This window comes from Anthonomus grandis, chromosome 1 (assembly GCF_022605725.1).
Source record: "Anthonomus grandis grandis chromosome 1, icAntGran1.3, whole genome shotgun sequence".
Classification (NCBI taxonomy): Eukaryota; Metazoa; Arthropoda; class Insecta; order Coleoptera; family Curculionidae; genus Anthonomus; species Anthonomus grandis.
The window spans coordinates 55,147,262-55,167,844 of NC_065546.1; the positions used below are offsets into that span (position 1 = coordinate 55,147,262).

Here is a 20,583-nt window from a genome sequence, read left to right on the forward strand (position 1 = left end):
CAACATACATTATTATTGGGAATTTACATTATTGGGAAAACAAAAACGTAAATCCGCATTTGACCAGAGCCAAGTCACCACTTGCCGAGAAACCTCAACGGGGACAATTACTTAAATTTTTTACAAAATGATCTCCCACAATTATTGGCTGATATACCCATATTTAATGAAGGCGGGCCCAATCGTCTTCCAGAATGACGGGTGTCCTGCACACTATCGGATCGCCATTAGAGAATTTCTGGACAATACTTTTCCCAATTCGTGGATCGGAAGAGCAGGTCCCATCGCATGGCCTCCACGGTCCCCTGATTTAACCCCTCTCGATTTTTACGTATGGGGACGTGCGAAAGAACTCGTGTACGAGGTGGAAATTAACAATCTAGACCACTTAATTCGAAGAATCAATCAATGCCGCTTTTCTAACCGTCAGAGAAGAGATGCGACTTCGCCTTACGACAGTAGAAATGCGACGGCGATGTAGGGTATGTATAAGAGCCAGGGGAGCGCAGTTTCAACAAAACTTGTAATTTTGAAATAAATACATAAAATAAAAAAAATATTTTTTTTTTATTTTATTTTCCTTTAAAGTCATGAATTGTGGCAAGTTAGTCGGCTTTGTGTTACACATCGTATATCATTGAAAAGAGTATTAACTGGAGATATTTTTAAAACTATCTGAACATCTTGATAGATTTTAGTTTTTTTTTTGCGTCAAGTTAAAGTTATCTTTCATAACTTTTTTTGCTACTTGTATTAACTTTTTGAGCTCAAAACGAATTATTTCGGTATTATTTGTACTTGATATTGATTTTTGGCAAAATCAAAAGGCATAATTTCTTGAAAATCCTGAAAATAACACAAAATCAATGATATAAAAAAACCCGAGACTTTTAGAACACAAGTTTATTAAGAAAATATCTTCTATCTGAGCCTATCTATATGCCCACCAAGTTTGGTTAACCCTCCGCCAAACACCCTGTATTGCACACTATTTTTAACTGTAAGCTTCAGCTTACAGTTTTTATTTTATCCTGATCAATATCTGGCGCTAACACCTAATCAGGTGCTTGTTTTGGATATTGCGATTAAATAATAAAATTGCAGTGACTCGGGCTAGGAGTGGTGAGATTATTGGGAAGGGTTTTTATAGAGACTTTAGCTCAGTGGATTTTAATTTGGTTTCAACCTTTCTTTCAAGCTTTAATTGGGACGTTTTATTCTTAAACAGATCTGTTAATGAAATTATTAATATTTTTTATGAAATAATTTATTTGTGCATTGATCTTTATGTTCCTTTGAAAAAATATTCAACTAAAAAATTTCCGATTTGGTTTTCAACAGAACTTAAAACTATGATTGTTAAAAAGAAAAAATTGCATAAGCAATATATGAACACAAAATTGAACTCTGATTATGTTAAGTTTTGTAATATTAGGGCTAGATGTAAATCCTTAAAAAGACAGTGTTATGATGATTATATTTATGCTACAGAGCTTTCCCTGAATAGCAGCTTGAGAAACTTTTGGAAGTTTGTGCGCTCCAGAAAGGGCAGCTCTGCAATTCCCAGAGTGATTTCTTACAATGGTACTACCTGCTCTTCAGGTGAGGGCATTGTGAACTTATTTGCAGAATATTTTTCAGAAACGTATACTGACAAACAGTGCATTATTCCTCAAGATTTGACTTCTAACCATTCTCAACTCTCTAGTCTTAAAATATCAATTTCAGATATCTACACCGAACTGTCCAGACTGGATGTGACTAAGGGTCCTGGACCTGATGGTTTACCACCGGTTTTTCTAAGGCAGTGTAGTTTTTTATTGGCGAGACCTCTATTTATTATTTTCAACTTGTCTTTAACTTCCGGTATTTTTCCAGACTACTGGAAGACCAGTTTTATCACACCTATCCCTAAAGCTGGAGACAGCTCGCAGGTTCAGAATTATAGACCAATCAGTATTCTTAGTACAATTCCTAAATTGTTTGAGAAGTTTGTTTGTGTTGTCCTAACATATTATCTTCAGGGCCAATTATTAGATGAACAATTTGGTTTTATTGCAGGACGTTCTACGGAACTGAATATTCTATCCTTAACTGATTTTCTGTCTGAGTCCTTGGAGAGGGGGTATCAAGTGCACTCTTTGTATACCGACTTCTCCAAGGCTTTCGACAGAGTTAATCACAGGCTTTTGATCTTTAAGTTGATCTTTAAGTCCACTGCTGAAATGGCTTGAGTCCTACCTGCTGGGTCGAACGCAGCTCGTTAGAGTTCTGGGCTTTGAGTCTCGGGAGATTTTGGTGCTGTCTGGTGTCCCACAGGGATCCCACTTAGGGCCTTTGTTATTTAACCTCTACATTAATGATATATTAACATGCTTTCAGTACAGCTTCTTTTTTCTTTTTGCAGATGATTTAAAATTCTTCCTTAGAGTCTCATCTCTGGAGGACTGTTTCAGACTCCAATCGGATTTGGATGGGCTTGTTGATTGGTGTACAACAAATGGTATGGATCTAAATGCTGGAAAGTGTTACTCAATGTCCTTTAAAAGAAATAGAGACCCCGTAAACCACTCCTATTTTGTTGGTAACACCATATTGAAATCTGTCTCTCATATTAAGGATTTAGGTGTGCCACTGGATAGCCCTTTAAGTTATATTCCGCACATTTCGGGGGCAGTTACCAGGTCTCTGCAGATGCTTGGATTTATCAAGAGGTGCTCAAGGGACTTTTATAATATTTCATCTATTTGTTTGCTCTATTGTGCACTTGTGCGTCCTCGTTTAGAATTCAGTTCCTGTGTTTGGTCTCCATACTATAATAATCATATTCATAAGATTGAAAGTGTACAACATAAATTCTTAAGATATATTGCCTTTAAGCAAAATGGAGTACCTATAAATTATCAGGATGAGTTTGACTACCAGCAAATGGAAGCCTCATTGAATTTGAGAAGTCTTGAAACTCGTCGTAGACATAAAGATTTGAAAGTATTTTACAACATCCTTCACTCTCAAAGCTTTTGTCCTGCACTTCTTAATAAAATAGGTCTTTATGTTCCACCTAGGTCAACAAGGCAAGTTACTTCTTTTTACAGCCAAACACACCGCACAAATTATGGTCACAATTCTTTTCTGGCAAGGACTGTTAGGCTGGCTAATCAGTATTCTGATGTAATTGATTGCTTTTAGGGGCGCACAGGGTTCATTAAGAAATTAAATCTTATTAATTGATAATGCTGTCTTAAACTAGAACTATAAGGTGTTGTGAATTGTGATGGTAATTGTTCCTTTGTGTTAACTATAAGTATTGTCTTTTTTTTTTTCTCTGAACTGATTGTTCCAAGTTATAGGTAATCTTTATATTCTAAGCTTTAATTGTATGTTAGGTTAGGTTAGTTTAATCATCCAATTATTATTCTTATATTTTTTTGTAATATTGGGCCAAAGCTCGTTGATATATTAAAAAAAAAATAATAAAAAAAAATGAAGATTTCTTATTAAATGAAATTTGAATTTTCCGCCTTAATTTGGCCACGCCTTTCTACCATTTTGATTGGTCTAATTAGGTACGTCAAACTGTCAACTTAGTTAGAATAGTTTCCGTTGCCAAGCAAGAGGACGCTAGGAGATTTGTCAGAAGAATTTCGATCAGTTTGTATGCAACCACTACTTCTCTATATATTTGTGTTTTGTGCTATTTAGATAGGAAATTCCTGTAAGAGCCTGAACGTCGATTGACTGTTGCGCCCTCTGAATTTCGACGAGTCGTACTAACCGGAAGAGAAAATGGCCTTATGACTTCATAATATCGGGTGATTTAAAATTTAATTATGTCACCAAATTTGAATTTCGTCCTACTATACCGGGCGCTTAAAATTAGTGGAAAAGCGAGGCTCAACTTTCGTTTAGCTGTAATCAGTTATGTAAGAATTGTTGGATTATATAGTATTTGGAAGTGTCCCTTAAACAAAATCTAAAAAAAAAATTTCCAATTTAGAAATTTTTGAAATTAGTGACATGAATAGATGTTTTTGATTTAGTTTTAAGATATTTTTTTAAATATAAATATGCTAAAAACACTTTGCGGAAATGCATAATTTTTTTGATAAATGACAGATTTCAGCAAACGAAAGTTCACTCTAAAAAAAAAACGCTTCGTGTTTTTAATAGATTGTTCGGAATGTGATATAGGTAGGGTGAATTGCCTGGTTTTCGGCTACTTAACTGAATTTTGATATTTAGGTTACTTTTAAAAAGAGCCTATTTCATTATTTATATATTAAAATATTTTACTCAATAGCCTATAGCATCTTTAATTTAAATTTATCATTTCAAAATATAAGGATTATTTAGAGTATTTTTGTATAAATAAAATATAAAAAATGTGCCTTTTGCTAGTTCTCGGCCGCTTGACATTTTTTCCTGCCATTCTTTTGCCAGTTTTCGGCCGCTTTTCGGCCATGCGAATAAATGATTAAGACGTAAGTAAAAAATAAAAATAAAAAACAATAAAAATAAATAAAATTTTATTCGAGATTTTATTGCACAAAACATTTAAAATATCACAAAAATAAAAACATTATTTTTAAAATAAAAACAAAACAAAAACATAGCGAAACTAAAATGCAAATATTTAAAAAAAATTTAATTACAAATAAAAAACACAAACTTAACTTTAAAAGAAAACAAAATGTTAATACTCTACCTAAAAATAGTTGGTATATAGGAACTTCGTATCTGATATCGATTACAATCCGCAGTAACTCACTTACAAAAAATACAAATAAAGTCCTTAGTGGCTGCTTCTTCAAATGGCAAATAAGAAAGCTCTGTGCAAGCTAGGTGATATCACTTAGGACATGTGTCACAGCCCACATTTTTCAATGAATCATCTTCGGTGTCACTAACTAGTTCGATATTCTTCCTCCAAGCTTGTGATGAAATAGCACTAGGCAATTTTTCTTTCTTCTTATTTCCCAAACTTTTTTTATGGGTTCGGGAAATCCTAAATGGCGAGAAAATGGACTTACAACTTCTTCAAATTCTATATCTTTTATAGGAGTTTGTTCTTCAGGCCGTGCTTCGCCATTTTCATTGCCCTTCTTAGACGGAACTAATGGTGATTTTTTCTTTATTTTATTTTTTCTCGCCTCTTCTTGCAAAAATCTTCTCTAAATTATTTTTACCAGAAATATCTACCGTAATATCTGGATCGACATTTTCCTTGGCTTCTTCATTTTGCTTGGTCTTATTATTTTCCTTGGTTTCTTCGTTTTGTTCTTCATTTTTGTTAGTATTTTTATCAGCTTTTTCTTTAGCAATAATATTTATGCTTTGATTTTCCGGTTCATCATAAAGTTCACTTATTGTAATATTGTCCAGTGATATAAGACTTAATTCCTCTACTGGCATAATATCGAACACGTCCATGTGGAGTATGGTTCCTACTTCGTAAGTCAAGTCATTTATATTTTCTGCATTTATATCTTGATCTTGATCTGGTGTTTGCTCGTCATCTTGCTTTTTGAAGTTTTCGTCAGTATTCGTGTTTTTTTCAGCAAAATCATCCAATAACTTAAAGATAACTTGGGTATTAATACCATTATCTTCAAGTTTTTGTGCCATATTCCTAATCACTTTTTTTGTTGTCTCGACTTCATCAGGGCTCATTTTTTCACAATTATCTGAATTAGTGTGTTTTCTCTCTAATTCGTTTTTTACATATTTCGAGTAGTCCACAGTATTGGAATTAATAGGAAACAATCCGCATTTTCGGAAACCGTTTGTTATGCAGGGTTCCATATCTGCATTATTTAAGGCCTGTTGAAATACTTTAAAAAAGTTAATTTTCGTAACTGAGGTATTAACGTCTTGCTGACTTTGCCACAGTCTTACAGTTTTTTTCCACTCATGTTTTAGTGGCCTAAACACACTGACATCAGCTGGTTGTAAGATGTAGGTTGTGTTTGGTGGAAGCGCATACAATATTATTTTGTTTTTCTCACAAAAATCACTAAGAAATAAATTAAGGTGTGATTTATGTCCATCGATAAATAATATTATTGGTCTTTTATTGTTATTGTCCTTAAGCCATTAAAGTCATTACAAATGTATTCAAGAAATACGTCACTCTTCATCCATCCACTTTCAGACTTTTCCAGCGCACCCAATTGTCTGGTATGTTATTTATTAGTGCTTTCGGAGGTCTAACGTATGGGAAAACAACTAGCGGAGGACAAATGTTACCACAGGCATTGAAGGTTACGAGTACCGTCAAGGTTTCTTTTTCATTTCCCTGTTTGATTGAATAGACGTTTTTTTACCCGCGGGGAGCAAGCACTTTTCCAGTTTTTGGACACAAGCAAAATCCGGATTCGTCCCCATTAAAGATACGAGTAGGGTCCTCCATTATATCCATAGCATTATTTTCTTTAAGGAACTTGTTTAATTCCATAAACCAGGATCTAATATATTCCTCCGTAACAACTGCCCTTGCCTTGTTTATGCTCTCGGATTCACGTAACCGGATTTCTGGATGCCTCTTTATAAAACAAGAATACCATTTTTCTCCAGGTCTACTATATTTACATTTATTAATTTTTCCATTGTCTGTTGCTATTTTAGTTACGGTATCTATAAGTTCTTGTTTTTTTATTGGAAATCTACATTTGGCTAGCCCTATAACCCAATCCTTAATGCGCTCTTCTCCTTTAACAGTCATAATTGGCTCTGGACCTGTTCTATGTAATGTGTCTGAAATTTTCCCCGAAATCCTATCTTGAAGAGTGGCTCTTGGTACATTAAATTCTTTTGCAGCAGCTCTTATACTCAATCTTTCCTCTCTAATAGCTTGTAAACCTAAATTAAAGTTTTCCTCTGAGTAGGTAAAGAACTTTCTTGCCTGCACTGACATTTCCGGTTTTTTGTTTGTCCGGACTGTGGCCATCTGGAAAACCATGTAATCTTAGTAATAAGCAGTAGTTAAAATACCCATATTTAGCAATAATTATAAAATTGGTAATTATACGAAAAATACGTTAAAATCAAAAAAAACCAATAAGCAATAGTCAAATACCTACTAAATCTATATCGCCTCTAGCAATAAAATGGCCGAAATGTGGCAAATATTTTTGTTCTCGGCCGCCTTTTTAATTTTGTATACCTTTCGTGTTTTAGGAAAATATCCGGTCGAAAACTGGCTTCATTATAGTCCTAATAATTTCAAACACTCCAAAAAAGAGATATACCTAATTGTAAAATAATATGCTAGAAAAAGATAGACAATATATATTTTTTATAGTGCCGGTTCTCGGCCACCCCGGCCGAAATATGGATTGGGAGCTTTAATACATCCAGTTGATCGGCCACGCAAAAAATATGTTAAAATTAAAGTTTATCGTTTTTTATGAATACAATAGGAATAGTTCAACATTATATTAATCAAACCCGGTGTGTAGACAAAATCTCTCTAAAAAATCCGTCGAAGAAAAAATTGTCTCAACAAAAAAATTCAGTTCCTATTTGAATTTTTGCACGCGCGTACCTGTTGCGCGTACATATCTCTCTGTGTGTAGACTAAACGGCCTTACGCATCAAGAATAAAATCAGTGCAGTTCAAGCAATTTATTACGTTTTTATTTCAGGAAATTGGAATCGTATCAGAACCAGAAAGTGAAGGATTTAGTAGTTCATTACAAAGTCCAATGGATTCCCTACCAGGTACTAGTTATGGAACTCACGGACCGGATCGTGATACTGAAGAATTTAGTAGTTCGGTACAGAGCCCCTTGAATTCCACAGCAAGTAGTACTCGTAGTAGGTCCCGTACAGATGGAAATAAGTCGTTAATTCTACCTACACCTTCTTCTATGAAGAAACGTAAAGCTAAAACAGATGCTCAGACAGACGAAGTTCTTGCTCTTGTTACTGCAAGGCTAAGTCGCAATAATGAGGATCAATGCACGATTTTCGGAAATAATGTTGCAGTGAAATTGAGAACTCCAAGAGAGACTATATTATATACAGAAAAGTTGATTAATGACCTATTGTTTGAAGCAGAAATGGGTCATGTTACCAAAGTAACAAAAATTGTTTCGCTTCTTGATTCAGCAGAAAATAATTCCAATGTTAACTTAAACACAAGTACCTCCACTAGTACTTATTATTATCCTCCGAGTTATACTTATCCATCGCAGATTGCTCCACCCCAGCAAAATGTGTCACAAAATTTATTTAATACCTATTCATTTCAAACACCACAACCTCAAGATATGCAACCAATAAAACAGATACCTACTGTTCAGTCACTTCAGACACGTTCTTCTAAGAATAACGATCTACAACAGTTTGAAAACGAAGTGTGCGAAACGGATAGCCTTGTCAGCTTTGTAACTAGGTTTAAACCATGATACTTGAACCTATATAAGTAATTATTAAGACAGTTTTAGCTTGGAATATATTCTATTGGTACGGGAGCCAGTAACAGGTTTGGGTGTTCAATTTCCTGTCGGCTGATGACTTGGAGAACGCTTTATGGGGGTCTTAAGTGAAGTGAAGCCTTGTGTGTGTCAGCTGGCGCACTAGTGGTGGGATCAACAGGGAAAGCCACCCAAACATGTCATGTCTGGCTGCACCACCTGCGCGCCAGCTGACGCACACGAGGTTTCACGATGCACCCCCATAAAGCGTTTTGCAAATTATCAGGAGGAAATAACTAACCTCAATAGGTAGCTGGCTCCCCTACCATATTGACATTTCTCTGAAATTAATATGTTAACTGTAGATACTTATGTTTATGAGTTTATTAATAAAGATTAACGTATTATTTTCTTCAATAGTTAGTAAATACCTTTATATACTCATCCTTTAATACTTGATAAATAGCACTGCAGGTCTCCGGAATTATTTTCCTTAGCGATTGAGGTGAAATAATACTGGAAAATTTTAAATCTTCATAATTTCTGCTAGTAGCTAGGTATCGAAGTGTAACTGATAGTCTTTCATGTGGTGGTGATATGGCAGACGTCATGCACGTGTCTTGTTTCTGGATTAGTGGTGTTACTAATTTTAAAAGTAATACGTAGCTATCTCCATCCATGCGGAGATAATTTCGATAATCATCCGGTTCTAAACGAAGTTCTTCTAGTAGCTTTATATATGTGAAAATCAATCACGCTGTAACAACCATTTCTTCACCCATTTACTTCTTGGTTTTCGTTTATACACTAATTGTTTTTGTTTTTTCTTTATTATGCACACACACGCCACTGCTAATAAATTTATATCATGATTACTGACGGTCCCCATGATTAAAAACAAACTTAATAGTAAATTATCTTTACGTGTGTAGGGAACTTCGACAAAACGTATATGTACGCGCATACTTCTACGCGCGTACATATCTCAAGGTATGTTCGTCCGTCTGTAGGCGCCTTAAGAAGCGACAAACTTCGACTGACGTTTTTTTTCTAACGACAACTTTGCCAATATGGCGCTTGTTTAGAAAAGTGGGGGTAAGGACGAGGAAATAACTGAAATTTAAAAAAAGCGCGGGATTGTTAAGATTATGCAATTATTTATGATAATGTGAGAAACTGGCCGAGAACTGGTAGTGGCAGGGCCGTTCCTAGGGGTGAGGGCGCCTTCGTGCAAGATAATTATTGGCGCCCCTCGCCACCACTAAAATAATGACAACATTTTTTTTCGTATAACAGTTTACTGCACACAGCATATATAGTGTTTATTTTAATAAGCGCACATTAACATAGCATAAACAAAAAAACAATATTCAGTCATAATACATTAACATAAAATATTACAAAACTAAATACAAAAAAATTTCTAGGAATACTTAATAATAAATGCAGTAAAAAAAATAACAAGTCCCTATAACATAAAAGAAAATAATGAAACATATGCAAACATATAGGTTTTAAAAAATATTAAAAATACTAAAATGTTGCCTTTCTTGCCTTTTTCCACGCAAAATCCGATATTAATTCACAATAGCTAATTTTTTCGCCTATGTCTTGTTCAATTGCAATTGTTGCAAGACCACTCAATCTTTCCTGTGGCATAGTTGAGCGCAAATAGTTTTTTATTAATTTTAACCTTGAAAAGCTACGCTCTCCTGATGCCACAGTTAAAGGTAAAGTCAGAAATAATCTTATAACAATATTGGGAAATAATGAAACAAGATTATTCTTGCAAATATAAATAGTTTTAAAGCTATAATTTCGTTATATAATTTAACACCATCAAAATCACAAGATTGATCTGTCGCATTAACGTATAATACATATAGATCATTTACATAGGCTTGCAGAATATTGTCATCTAGTGATTGTATATTAAATAAAAAAGAAAGTTGCTGTACTGTTCTCTTAAACTTACAAATCGCTCATCTACAGAACTTACACAAACATCTAGTACAGAGTAATAAAAATTAATTTTAAATTGTTCCTTATGGTCGATAATTGCTTCATCATTATGTTCATACGAGAACTGTTTTTTTACTTTTCTTTGACGAACTTGGGGAAATGCTATATTAATGCTTAGGTCGTTTGATAAGTTGGTCGCAATGCTATAAAACCTATTAAAATTTTCTTCGTCGCGTAAGTCTTTTAAAAAACTAAGCAACTTCTCTAAAGCGTCAATATCCGAATTTAAGTCCACATTTGAGGCTATGAGTGCAAAAACGGACTAACCCCAATATTATTAAGTGCTAAGAAATAGGCTTAAAAAATACGAAAATGTAAGTGCGCAAAACCCTTTTAAAAGGACATTTTTGTAGTTCGAATTAATTAAATGTTCTTGAGAGTGTTACTTAAATTTGCGGAATTTGTTTTAAATTTTTGGATATTGGCTAATATTCGATTTTTCTATGTGGGTTAGTCCACTCTGCATTTAAAATAGATTGGGTTTTTTAAGGGGTTACTATAACTTAAGCTATAATAAGTTTTACGTCATGTTTTACGTATTGTCACGAGAATAAATTAAAAAAATAGAAACTTTATTTTTTTATTAAATAGGTAAAGCTTCTTCGTCCTCAATTGGGCCAATTACTTCACCTCCAGTTGCTTGAGCGGATGACCTCAGATTTTTATAAAAATCTCGGTATATAGGAGGGATGAATTCCATTAACTCAAGGAGATCTTTCTTTTTACCTTCATTAATGGCATTACTATTTGGGTATAAAAGGGGCAGATCCTTAATTTCCTTGGAAACAGATTTCCTTTTATTAAGATCTACTGTGTTAAAATAAACCTCTTCACTATTTCAGTACTTATACTGAATAGTATTGGGAAAATCTTTTCTAAACCTTAACCATTGGATTTTGAGCCACTCCACCTTTGTTTTTATTTCAGATACTTTTCTGTTTGTTATGTTACTTTCAAGTTACTTAGTAGAAAAAATCTTGACTTTCTAGCATGTCTTATGACTGTATGCCAGTCTTAAGGTATAAAGATATGTGGATGGAATTCCTTTTCTTTTTCTAAGATTCCGAAATTTTGGTCGCATGGTAAATAGGAATGACATAAATAATGGAGATGCAATAATATAGTTACATATCAATGACATTTTTATATTACCATTCTGACCACCACATTGGTCAGAATACATAATAAGTCCCTTCGATGTAACAAAGTTTTTTATATAATATAAAATACAAGATCGCACCTCTTGCAGCTCCCTGGAAGTAATACTTTCATCCCATACAAACATGAACGAATTATTGGTTGCCATTTCATGTATATTAAAGCAGTAAGTCCATAACCAAATGCCTGTGGTAAGTACAGGTGTAGGAAAAGTCTTTATTAGATCAAAACATAATATGACTGCTGCGTTTCCACTTTTTGGCAGTTCAGTGTCTTTTCTTAGGGTGTCTCTAAGCACATTGAGCCTTCCTTTGGTGAAGTTCCTTCTCAACTTCTTAGTGCTGCCTCTATCTCGTAACGAAAAGGAATAGGTCGTTTGGTCCACTGTGCAGTAAATAGATTTCAACTTGACGGATAATATTCTACAATAAAGCCGATTTTGAATTTTTGTGGGTTAGTCCGATATTGCACTCATAGCCTCATTTGAAGTTTGTAAGACTTTACTTACAACATTGACTTTAGAAAGAATATCATACCAGATGACAGTAGAAATAATAAAATGAAAAGTTTGAATTTTACCAAGTAAAGCAGCAGCTTGATGTTTTGTGCTTAAATCTCTTGAGTTATCATTTTGTAGAAAAGAGAGGGACTCTAATATTTCCTTAACCGGAATACGCCAAAACGCCAACTAACTTCTGCAGTCTTACCGGACAGTAATCAGGAGGGAGACGGTGCGCCGCGCGCTATTTTGGCTAATCCGTTATCAATTTATACCAAAGCGATAGACAGCAAAGATCGCTCTCGCTGTGCTAGTCTCACTGTCGCCTTGTCGGAACGCTAGCGCCCAAATAGGAAAAGTCATTGTCAGCAAAACACATGGCATACGTTATAATCCCAATAGCAATTACAAATTAATCATGCTTAGACATTTTTTCTAAAACTGTATAGTGTATAAAAAGCAAAATAATTTTTAAACTTAATTTATAGTTACCAATATTGGAATAATTGTTTTGCGAACGATTTGCTTGGATTTTGGATAATATATGTATTCGCAAATGTTATGTTGCTTGTGTCGTTTTTTTTTTTTTTGTTTTTTTTTATAATTTTTTATTTTTCATTCTTCATTTTGGCGCCCCTGTCGCATGGCGCCTTCGTGCGGGGCACGAACCAGCCACCCCTTAGGCACGGCCCTGGGTAGTGGCCGGAAAACTGGACGATTTCCCTATTTTAAATTTAAATTTCCGGTAACGTCTGATCATCGGCGGTTGCCAATATGTTTAATTTTATTAATGATCTTTTTATTAATTAAATGTCATTATAAACATTTTCGCGTCGGTTTAAAGTTAGCTTGAGAAAACAAAAATTAGGAAATTCTAGGCAAAAAAATTGATTGTTAGGGATTTTTAGGAGAGCTCATCTGGCAACAATGCCCGCCTTGGATCTAAACGAGATAGCGGGAGTTTTATCAGTATAGGTTTCTGGTTTTGTGAGTAAGCATGGCAGTACAAGATTCGTCCATTTGTTTGTAGATGGCGCGGTTGGTTCAACGAGGGTAGGGTACCCGAGTGCTGGACCTTTTAGAAAAGAAAATTTCATTGTATTATTTTAAGTACCGTAAAAAAAACACATAATTAACAAATGTCTTTAATAAAAATTCCTCAAAAAAAAACATAAATCAGTGCATCCTCATCTACTTCCTCCTGATATAAATCATCAACTCCTCCAGCATCTGATGAATCTCGTCCTGTTTCCGGTTCATTTCCAGCAAGAGATGCCTGTCCTTGTTCCGGTTCAAATAGAATTTCCTGGACAAAGTGGAGACGTATATGGGCATCTGCTTTAAAACGGTCTTATCGTCCTCGTGCATAACAAAGTAACTATTACTGACACATTTGGTCGTTCTGGTGATCAATGAGATCACATCGTCCCTTCTGCCGTACGACGAGAAGTTCTTGCACAGCTCCTGGATGAACCATGTCCCAGTCAGTGGGTTCCTAAACGATACATAATCTAAAACGTGACTTTTTATGGTTGCTTCTCGTTTTATTAATGTATTTTATACCCTCTAAGGTAGAGTAGAGCAGGAGCATATCGGGTCCAAGGTCATTAACAGAGAAAGACGTGTCGAGATCAAGGAGTACCGGGGAATGCTGGTTGAAAGTCGATTCTGGTTGGTCCACGGATGCGAATTGTTTGCCTTTGCAAGCCTATAAATAAAATCAACTCTCAACAAAAAAAATTGTCGATAGAGGAGGCCAATTTTGGGGCAAGGGACATCTTAATTTTTTTTTACCTGAAACACAAACAATTTCGGTTTGCCCTCCAATTGTTTGCAATCGTTAAATTTCATCCAAACGTCGCTGCATTTAATTTCTCCGTCTTTTACGCACAACTTGTCCTTGACATCTCCGTGGGTGAGAAAAAACACCACAAGGCAATTGCTTTGAAAGAGCGTTTGTTCATCTTTTAAAACTACAAAATTAAAAAAAAAAACGTAGTAGAAGTAGAAGTGATAAATAGACCGATAGGACACACCAGAATCAAGTTTGGCCCTAACTTGCTCGATGGTAGCGTCGGTAACGACGTCATCCTCGGAAACGTTGAATCCGAGCCGCTGAAAACAGATAATGATCTCGTTTACGTCTCTTTTGGTACCAAAACGCTCTTTTATCTTCTCGTTATCGTAAACTTGATGATTGAAGATGATCAGTTTGCCTGGATTATTGCCATTTCTATCATACTCGAATTCGTCCAGGTTATAGTGGGTTGGTTCTTTGAATCTTAAATCTTCTGTTGCTTTGTCATCGAGGTTATCAGTAACTGAAATAAAAACTATTTAGTTCTCACCAATATTAAAAGACGCCATCGTGTTCTTACCGTCTTTTGCAATAAAGGGTGATGGTCTCGGGTCCACTCTCCTATTCGGTGATAATGGAGCCAGTTTAGAAAAATACGGTGGTCCGGAGGGCGTAGCGTCAGTTTCGCTTTTTCCCGACATTTTCGTCACTGCCACAAACAAAAAACTACAGAAATAAATATTTTCGGAAATCGATAAATCAGGTGCATTATCTTATCAACGAAATGTATAAGAATGAGTGCCTTTATCGATATGTTTTATCGAAATTCGTGGAATAAGAACAAAGAAGCCAGTTGTTTATTATATCAGCTAAATAGGTACTTGTGTTTGGCCAAACCCTAAAATTGCATATGTCTATCATGATCTTCCGGTTGTAGGTGCTGTACACGCTATACGAGTGTAAATTTGGACACTTGTAGGTTATCTCGGTTACTATAGGAGATAGAGCCATGCCGTTTTCACATTACTTTAAATATATTGGCAATATAACTATTACGCGGTTTAAATATAAGGACAATAATCTTTTTGTTATATAGGTTCGAAATAAGTGTCAGTTATTTATGGGAAAAGTAATGATGTGCGGCACTTAAGAAGTACGTAGCGATAGCCGAGAAATATTAGTTTGTAACTTGATACTTTGTTTAGGTTAAAAAGGTTTAGAGGATAAGGCGTATTTTTAGGAAGAAACAAAAAACAGTTCCATATGAAGTCGTGGCGGTTAAAGATTAAATAAAAGTTGATTGAATTTAGACAAAAAGAGATTGTTTTTCGTTATAAATTTTAACATAACTATTATTTATCGAAACAGCCCCTTAAAAAATGTTAGTAAAAGCGTAGTACTAAAAATTTATTGGCAATGCCGTTAAAAGTAAAGTAGAAAATGCCAATGAATTAATATCGTCCCCAACGTATTGGCATAGGCAATGCTTACTGCCGCTAAGGAGCTCTGCAGTGCTATTAAATGATTCAGATCGAAATTAAAATACAAAATTTGGACTATCGCAGCTACGTCTGAGAACCAATAATTCATTTTTATATAGTCACCTTTAATTCAGGAACGCATATTATATTTCGTCAGTGATGTGACAATACCTTCTATCTCTCTTAGACATAATTTTACAGGAAACAAAAAAAATATTTTTATCGTCATGACAATTTTATATTAATATTTTTTTTTGGCAAATATAGTGTTGAAAAAGGAAATAAAAGCTAAAAAATAATATTTTTATTTATTTATTTTTTTTATAATTAAGATAGGAGATATTGGGTTTTAATGGATGGAAGTTAGGAGGTATTAAAATAGTCATATTATTTCAAGACTACGACAATAAAACTAAATTTGTAAAAGAAAATAGGTATATTTATTATAAAAAAAATTCTTCAAAACAGTTTTGTTAACTTAAGCTAAATTTACACTTAATTGTAGAACATATCAAACTAATTATCGTTGTTATAAGGAAGATTATCATAATAAGACCAGCAGTCTTTTGGAATAACACTTTTCAATGCTTGTAAGTATAACCACTTTTTTTTCTTGACTGGTAATTGAGACTAGGGCTCGGAATTTTGGAAAATTATGTATTCGAATACTCACTTCGTTTTTTTTTTTTTTGAATATTTGAATTATTCACTATTCGAATAATCATACAAATATTCGAATATATTTGAATATTCAAATATTTGAATACTTGAGTAATTAATAGATATATTTAAATAAAGGAAACCTCTCATACAAAATATCTTGGGATATACCTTGACGGAATTTTAATTCGCATATACATACTTAATGTCTATTTTATAAATTTTAGATAAAAGTGACATCATATATTAACTCAGTCAATTCAAAGATACAGAATTTTAGTATGGGGAGAATTATACAGGGTGTCCGGAAGCTAGATGCAATCCATTAAGGGGGTGATAGCTGACTTAATTTCAAACATTTTAAGCTAAGTATGTGTGGGTCGAAATTTGTTTATAAATTTTTTATGGCAATTTTTGCATTTTTCTCAAGAAATACCAAAATTTCACACTTAAACGGTAATAGAGCGCAAGTTACAATTAGTATCGGAGTTTGAAAGGTTATTTTGTTTTGTCTAATGTGTATTAATAAAAGTACGATCAATTCCAAGCTTCTGTGTAAACTTATAGAAAAAATAGAGACATTGAAACTTTTTAGTGCGGTGTGAATCAATGTTTTTCCAGTCGCCTTCCGTCCAGCTTTTTTAATATACTAATTACAGTAATACTAATTACTAATACATTTTAGTGGTAAACCACAATGATTTGTGAATGATGCTTATTTCTTAAGTGATTCCATAAATTGCTTGTTCCTGTCTTGTTCTTGACATTATACAAACAAAATTTGCATTCAACGCGATCATCCGTTCTATTAAAATATTGCTAAATTTTGCTTTTCGAACTCATATTGACTTTACTAGACATACTGTTAATTAAGTCAATTAATTTAAAATTAACCCTTATACAGTACTTAATCGTTCGCTTTTATACACAACCAGAGTCAAATACAACTAGTACAACTACGCCGTGCCGTGTATCGAATATGCGAATATTCGAGTATTCAAATATTTGTTGAAATAAATAATTTTTTTTGCAAAAACTCGATATTTGAATATTCGAATAAACCGAGTTTGATTCCGAGCCTTAATTGAGACGTATGGACTTGGGGGTATATTATATCGGAACCTATAGGTTTTTTTCTGATAGGCAGCGACTTCCATTCCTTTTCAAAATCTAATTTTATCTGTAAATCATCATCTGAGTATTTTATCCCTACGATGTCTGTAACTGTAGGGTCTGATGTTTTTTTTCCGGGTCTTATAGATTGTATATTGAAAGTTTCCTTAAAAAAATCATACTCCAATTTTATAGCTGTATACGGCTCCGGATGTTTTCGTGCCTCTTCTGTTGAGTAGTAACTCGGTAAATGGATTTTGCGATTTTTTAATTTTCGCTCTATGCAGCTGTGTACTGAATCCACTTCCATTTGTGAATGACCTTTTTCTAGAAACTTTTGTATTATGGTTACGTTATGAACAGTTGAGAAGTTAAGAAGGGCGTTAGACATGACCACATTCCGGTTTTGAAATGTACAGCCGTCGCTGTAGATTATAATAGGAAGATTCAAATTCAAACAGTTTGCTCTGATATAATCTAACAAACAAGATACAAAAGTAGAAGCATTTAGGTTTGTGTCAATTTCTGTAAACCAGTAACAAGACACTTTATGATTTTCAACATTATATACAGTGAAATTATGACAGGATAACTTGGTTTTGAAATAAATGGAGGTGGCATTTAGATAAGAAGCTACTTTTACGGCCTGTAAATCCATTGTTAATAGAATGCATTTCTTTTCTTTAGCTTTTTTAATGTCGTTTTCTTTCTCTTTACGAACTTTCTTTTTTTTGTCGATGTGAAATTTCCATTTATCTTCTGGCACATTTTTATGCTCATACTGTATGCAAATATCACATCGATCCTTCTTCGGGGCAAACAGACATAGATTTTTTTTGCTTAAATATTTTTTCGAAAACGTACCTTCCCAACGGTGTAACATTTTCTTCTTGACATTTCTCTGAATATTTATCAAATAGCTGCTTCATTGATGTAAAATGTTCTTCAAGATACAGCTTGTTAGTATTTTTTCTTACGTAATGGGATGGTTGTTTGGGTAATTCTTCAAAAAAAAAAACTTAAGTACTCATTCTGTTCTTTAAACTGCTTAACACGATAATTTCTATTTTTTCTTTTCTCATTCTGTTGTTGCTTCTCTTCTCGCATACCATTTATACTTTGTTTTACCCAAGTTTGCACTGTAAAAGGTCGAAGGCCCAAAGTGATTTGAGGCCAGAAAATTTTCTACAGAAAAGTGAATTACAGGCTCCTCCCATGTTCCTTTCAGGTCTCATGCTATCTTGTTTAACAGTCCCATCTCTGCTCCTGCTGTATCCTAAATATTCCTTTCCCTTTTCACGCAATTTTTCATTTCTGTTGTTCTTCCACTCTGCTTGGATAGCTTTCTTCTCTCTTTTACGACCCTCTTCTATATTTCCATACATAGGCTGCAACTGAACCTCATTCCGCTCACCGATTCCCTGTCGTTCCTCAGAAGCACTGGAACTGGTTTCTTCTTCAGCTATTTCCGCTCATAAACCGATCCACTAGAAGAGCTCCTTGCAGACTCACTGTTTTCATTTACATTTCTCTTAAAATCACAAGATATACCCGAAGTGGAAGGAATCGCAATTGCTACACTTTCAGATCTCAAATCCATTGATATTATAATCTCACTTATGTGGGGAAGCCTTTCGTTGGTATCATCCGGATCATCTGAGGTCTGGTTATTTTCAAGCATACATTGATCAGAATTTTGATTATCGGTTTGAATATTTCCACAAAAATGTCCTGATAACTGATCTTCGAAAACAATCGAAAATTGATCTATATTGATATGTTTTTGAGACAAAAATTAATACAAAAATATATATAAAAAGCTATTTTTACAAAATTACCAACAAAGTTTAATACAAGTTATAATTCCAGCAAACATTATGTTTCCTTCATTTTGTGTTCAAGAGGGTCAAGTTTTTAAATAAAAAGCCCGTTGCACTTAATTAACTAAAAACTAATATACAAAAAATATGTGGAACAAATTTTAAGATATAAGTAGGTTTCACGTAAATATTATAAAGAATAATTGAAATAATTCATAAGACTTAATACCGATGGTAATATAACTTCTTGATCAATAATTTTTTGTAAAAAGTAACCCATTTTGTCATGTGATTCAATATCTGAAAAATTGTGCAGCGTAGTGAGATCTGTAAAGTAAGGGGTTGTGAGTGAGGATGTTAATAGAAATAGAAAATAGGCCACATTTTAAGTTTTACGCGACACAGGAAAATTCTCAATTACCAGTTGTTACAACTATACTTAAAACTATAAAAAGATACCTAGTAGCAAAAGAAAAACATTTTGTTTAAAGACCCCGCATCACGGTTATACAGGACGTCAATAGAGGTGGTATAATTAGAGGAAAGTTGAGCAATATAGTGTCCTTTAATAATAAAATCTAAATACTTCCTAAATTTTGCAAAAAACTGAAATTTGGCAAAATCATTTTATTTTTTTTCTGGCGTTATTTCAAAATATATGACAAAAGTATTTATTAAATGAATAAATCATTGTGACCACTTTTTCTCGCCTATACGATGACACCTTTAAATTTAAAATACGACGTTCTGTCTTTAAAGAGCCATCAACTTTGTTTTTCTTTGTGGGCGCTATATTGACCACTTGCAGTTTAACGACGCGGGAATCTTTGGGCGCCCGGCCGTTTTGTTATTTTTTTAAGACAAGGGCGATGATGATAACAGCGCTTTTATTTATTTTGTTATTGCCGATATTTAAATGCGCTGTGATCTCGCATAAATAACTAGATAAATGTGGTGGTCAAGTAATGTATTGGAAGGTGCTATCTCTTACAACTAATTTTATTAACAAATAATAAATTACTTACCAATATCCTTTTTTGAGACAAAAATAAATAAATAAAAACAAAACAACAATTCAGTAAGCTTTTATTTATTAATTAGAAAATTAACAAAAATATTAAATAAAGGTGATGATATAGGTAGGTTTCACGTAAATATAAAGAGTAAATTAAATAATTAAAGATTTAATATCTATATACGGTACTATAGTTTTTAGAGTCAATAATTTTTTGCAAAAAGTAGCCCGTAATGTGATTTTTGACAATACGGGTTTGTGAAACCAGCCAATATCTCAAAAACTGTGTAGGGTAGTGAGATCTGTGAAGTGCACTTTTTTTGGACAAAAATATTGAAAAATAGATACCTTTAACTGAAATTAATATAAAAATAAAATCCCAAAATTTAAAAGGTTTTCAATAAGGGTGTAACAACACTATAAAATATAGAAAATAGGCCACATTTTAATTTGCAATACAGGCAAACACTTAATTACTAATTCTTAAAACTAGAAAAAGTTAATAAGAAAAAAAAACAAATATTTTGTTTAACAGTATGAAGGATCTCATCGCGATTATACAGGATGTCCAAAATAAGGATGAGCAATAAATATTTAATT

At 33.7% G+C, this 20,583-nt stretch overlaps 1 protein-coding gene across 1 annotated transcript; it reads right to left on the bottom strand.

Annotated features, from left to right (window-relative positions):
- Positions 1-13,228: 13,228 nt before the first annotated feature.
- On the bottom strand, positions 13,229-14,639 carry LOC126745787 (caspase-1-like). The gene is made up of 5 exons (XM_050453783.1): positions 14,475-14,639; positions 14,133-14,417; positions 13,891-14,069; positions 13,660-13,804; positions 13,229-13,607 (listed from the first exon to the last, which is right to left on the bottom strand). The coding sequence occupies exons 1-5, from the start codon at positions 14,593-14,595 to the stop codon at positions 13,288-13,290; spliced, it is 1,050 nt and encodes a 349-aa protein (XP_050309740.1). The 5' UTR covers positions 14,596-14,639; the 3' UTR covers positions 13,229-13,287.
- Between the last annotated feature and the right edge of the window lie 5,944 nt (positions 14,640-20,583).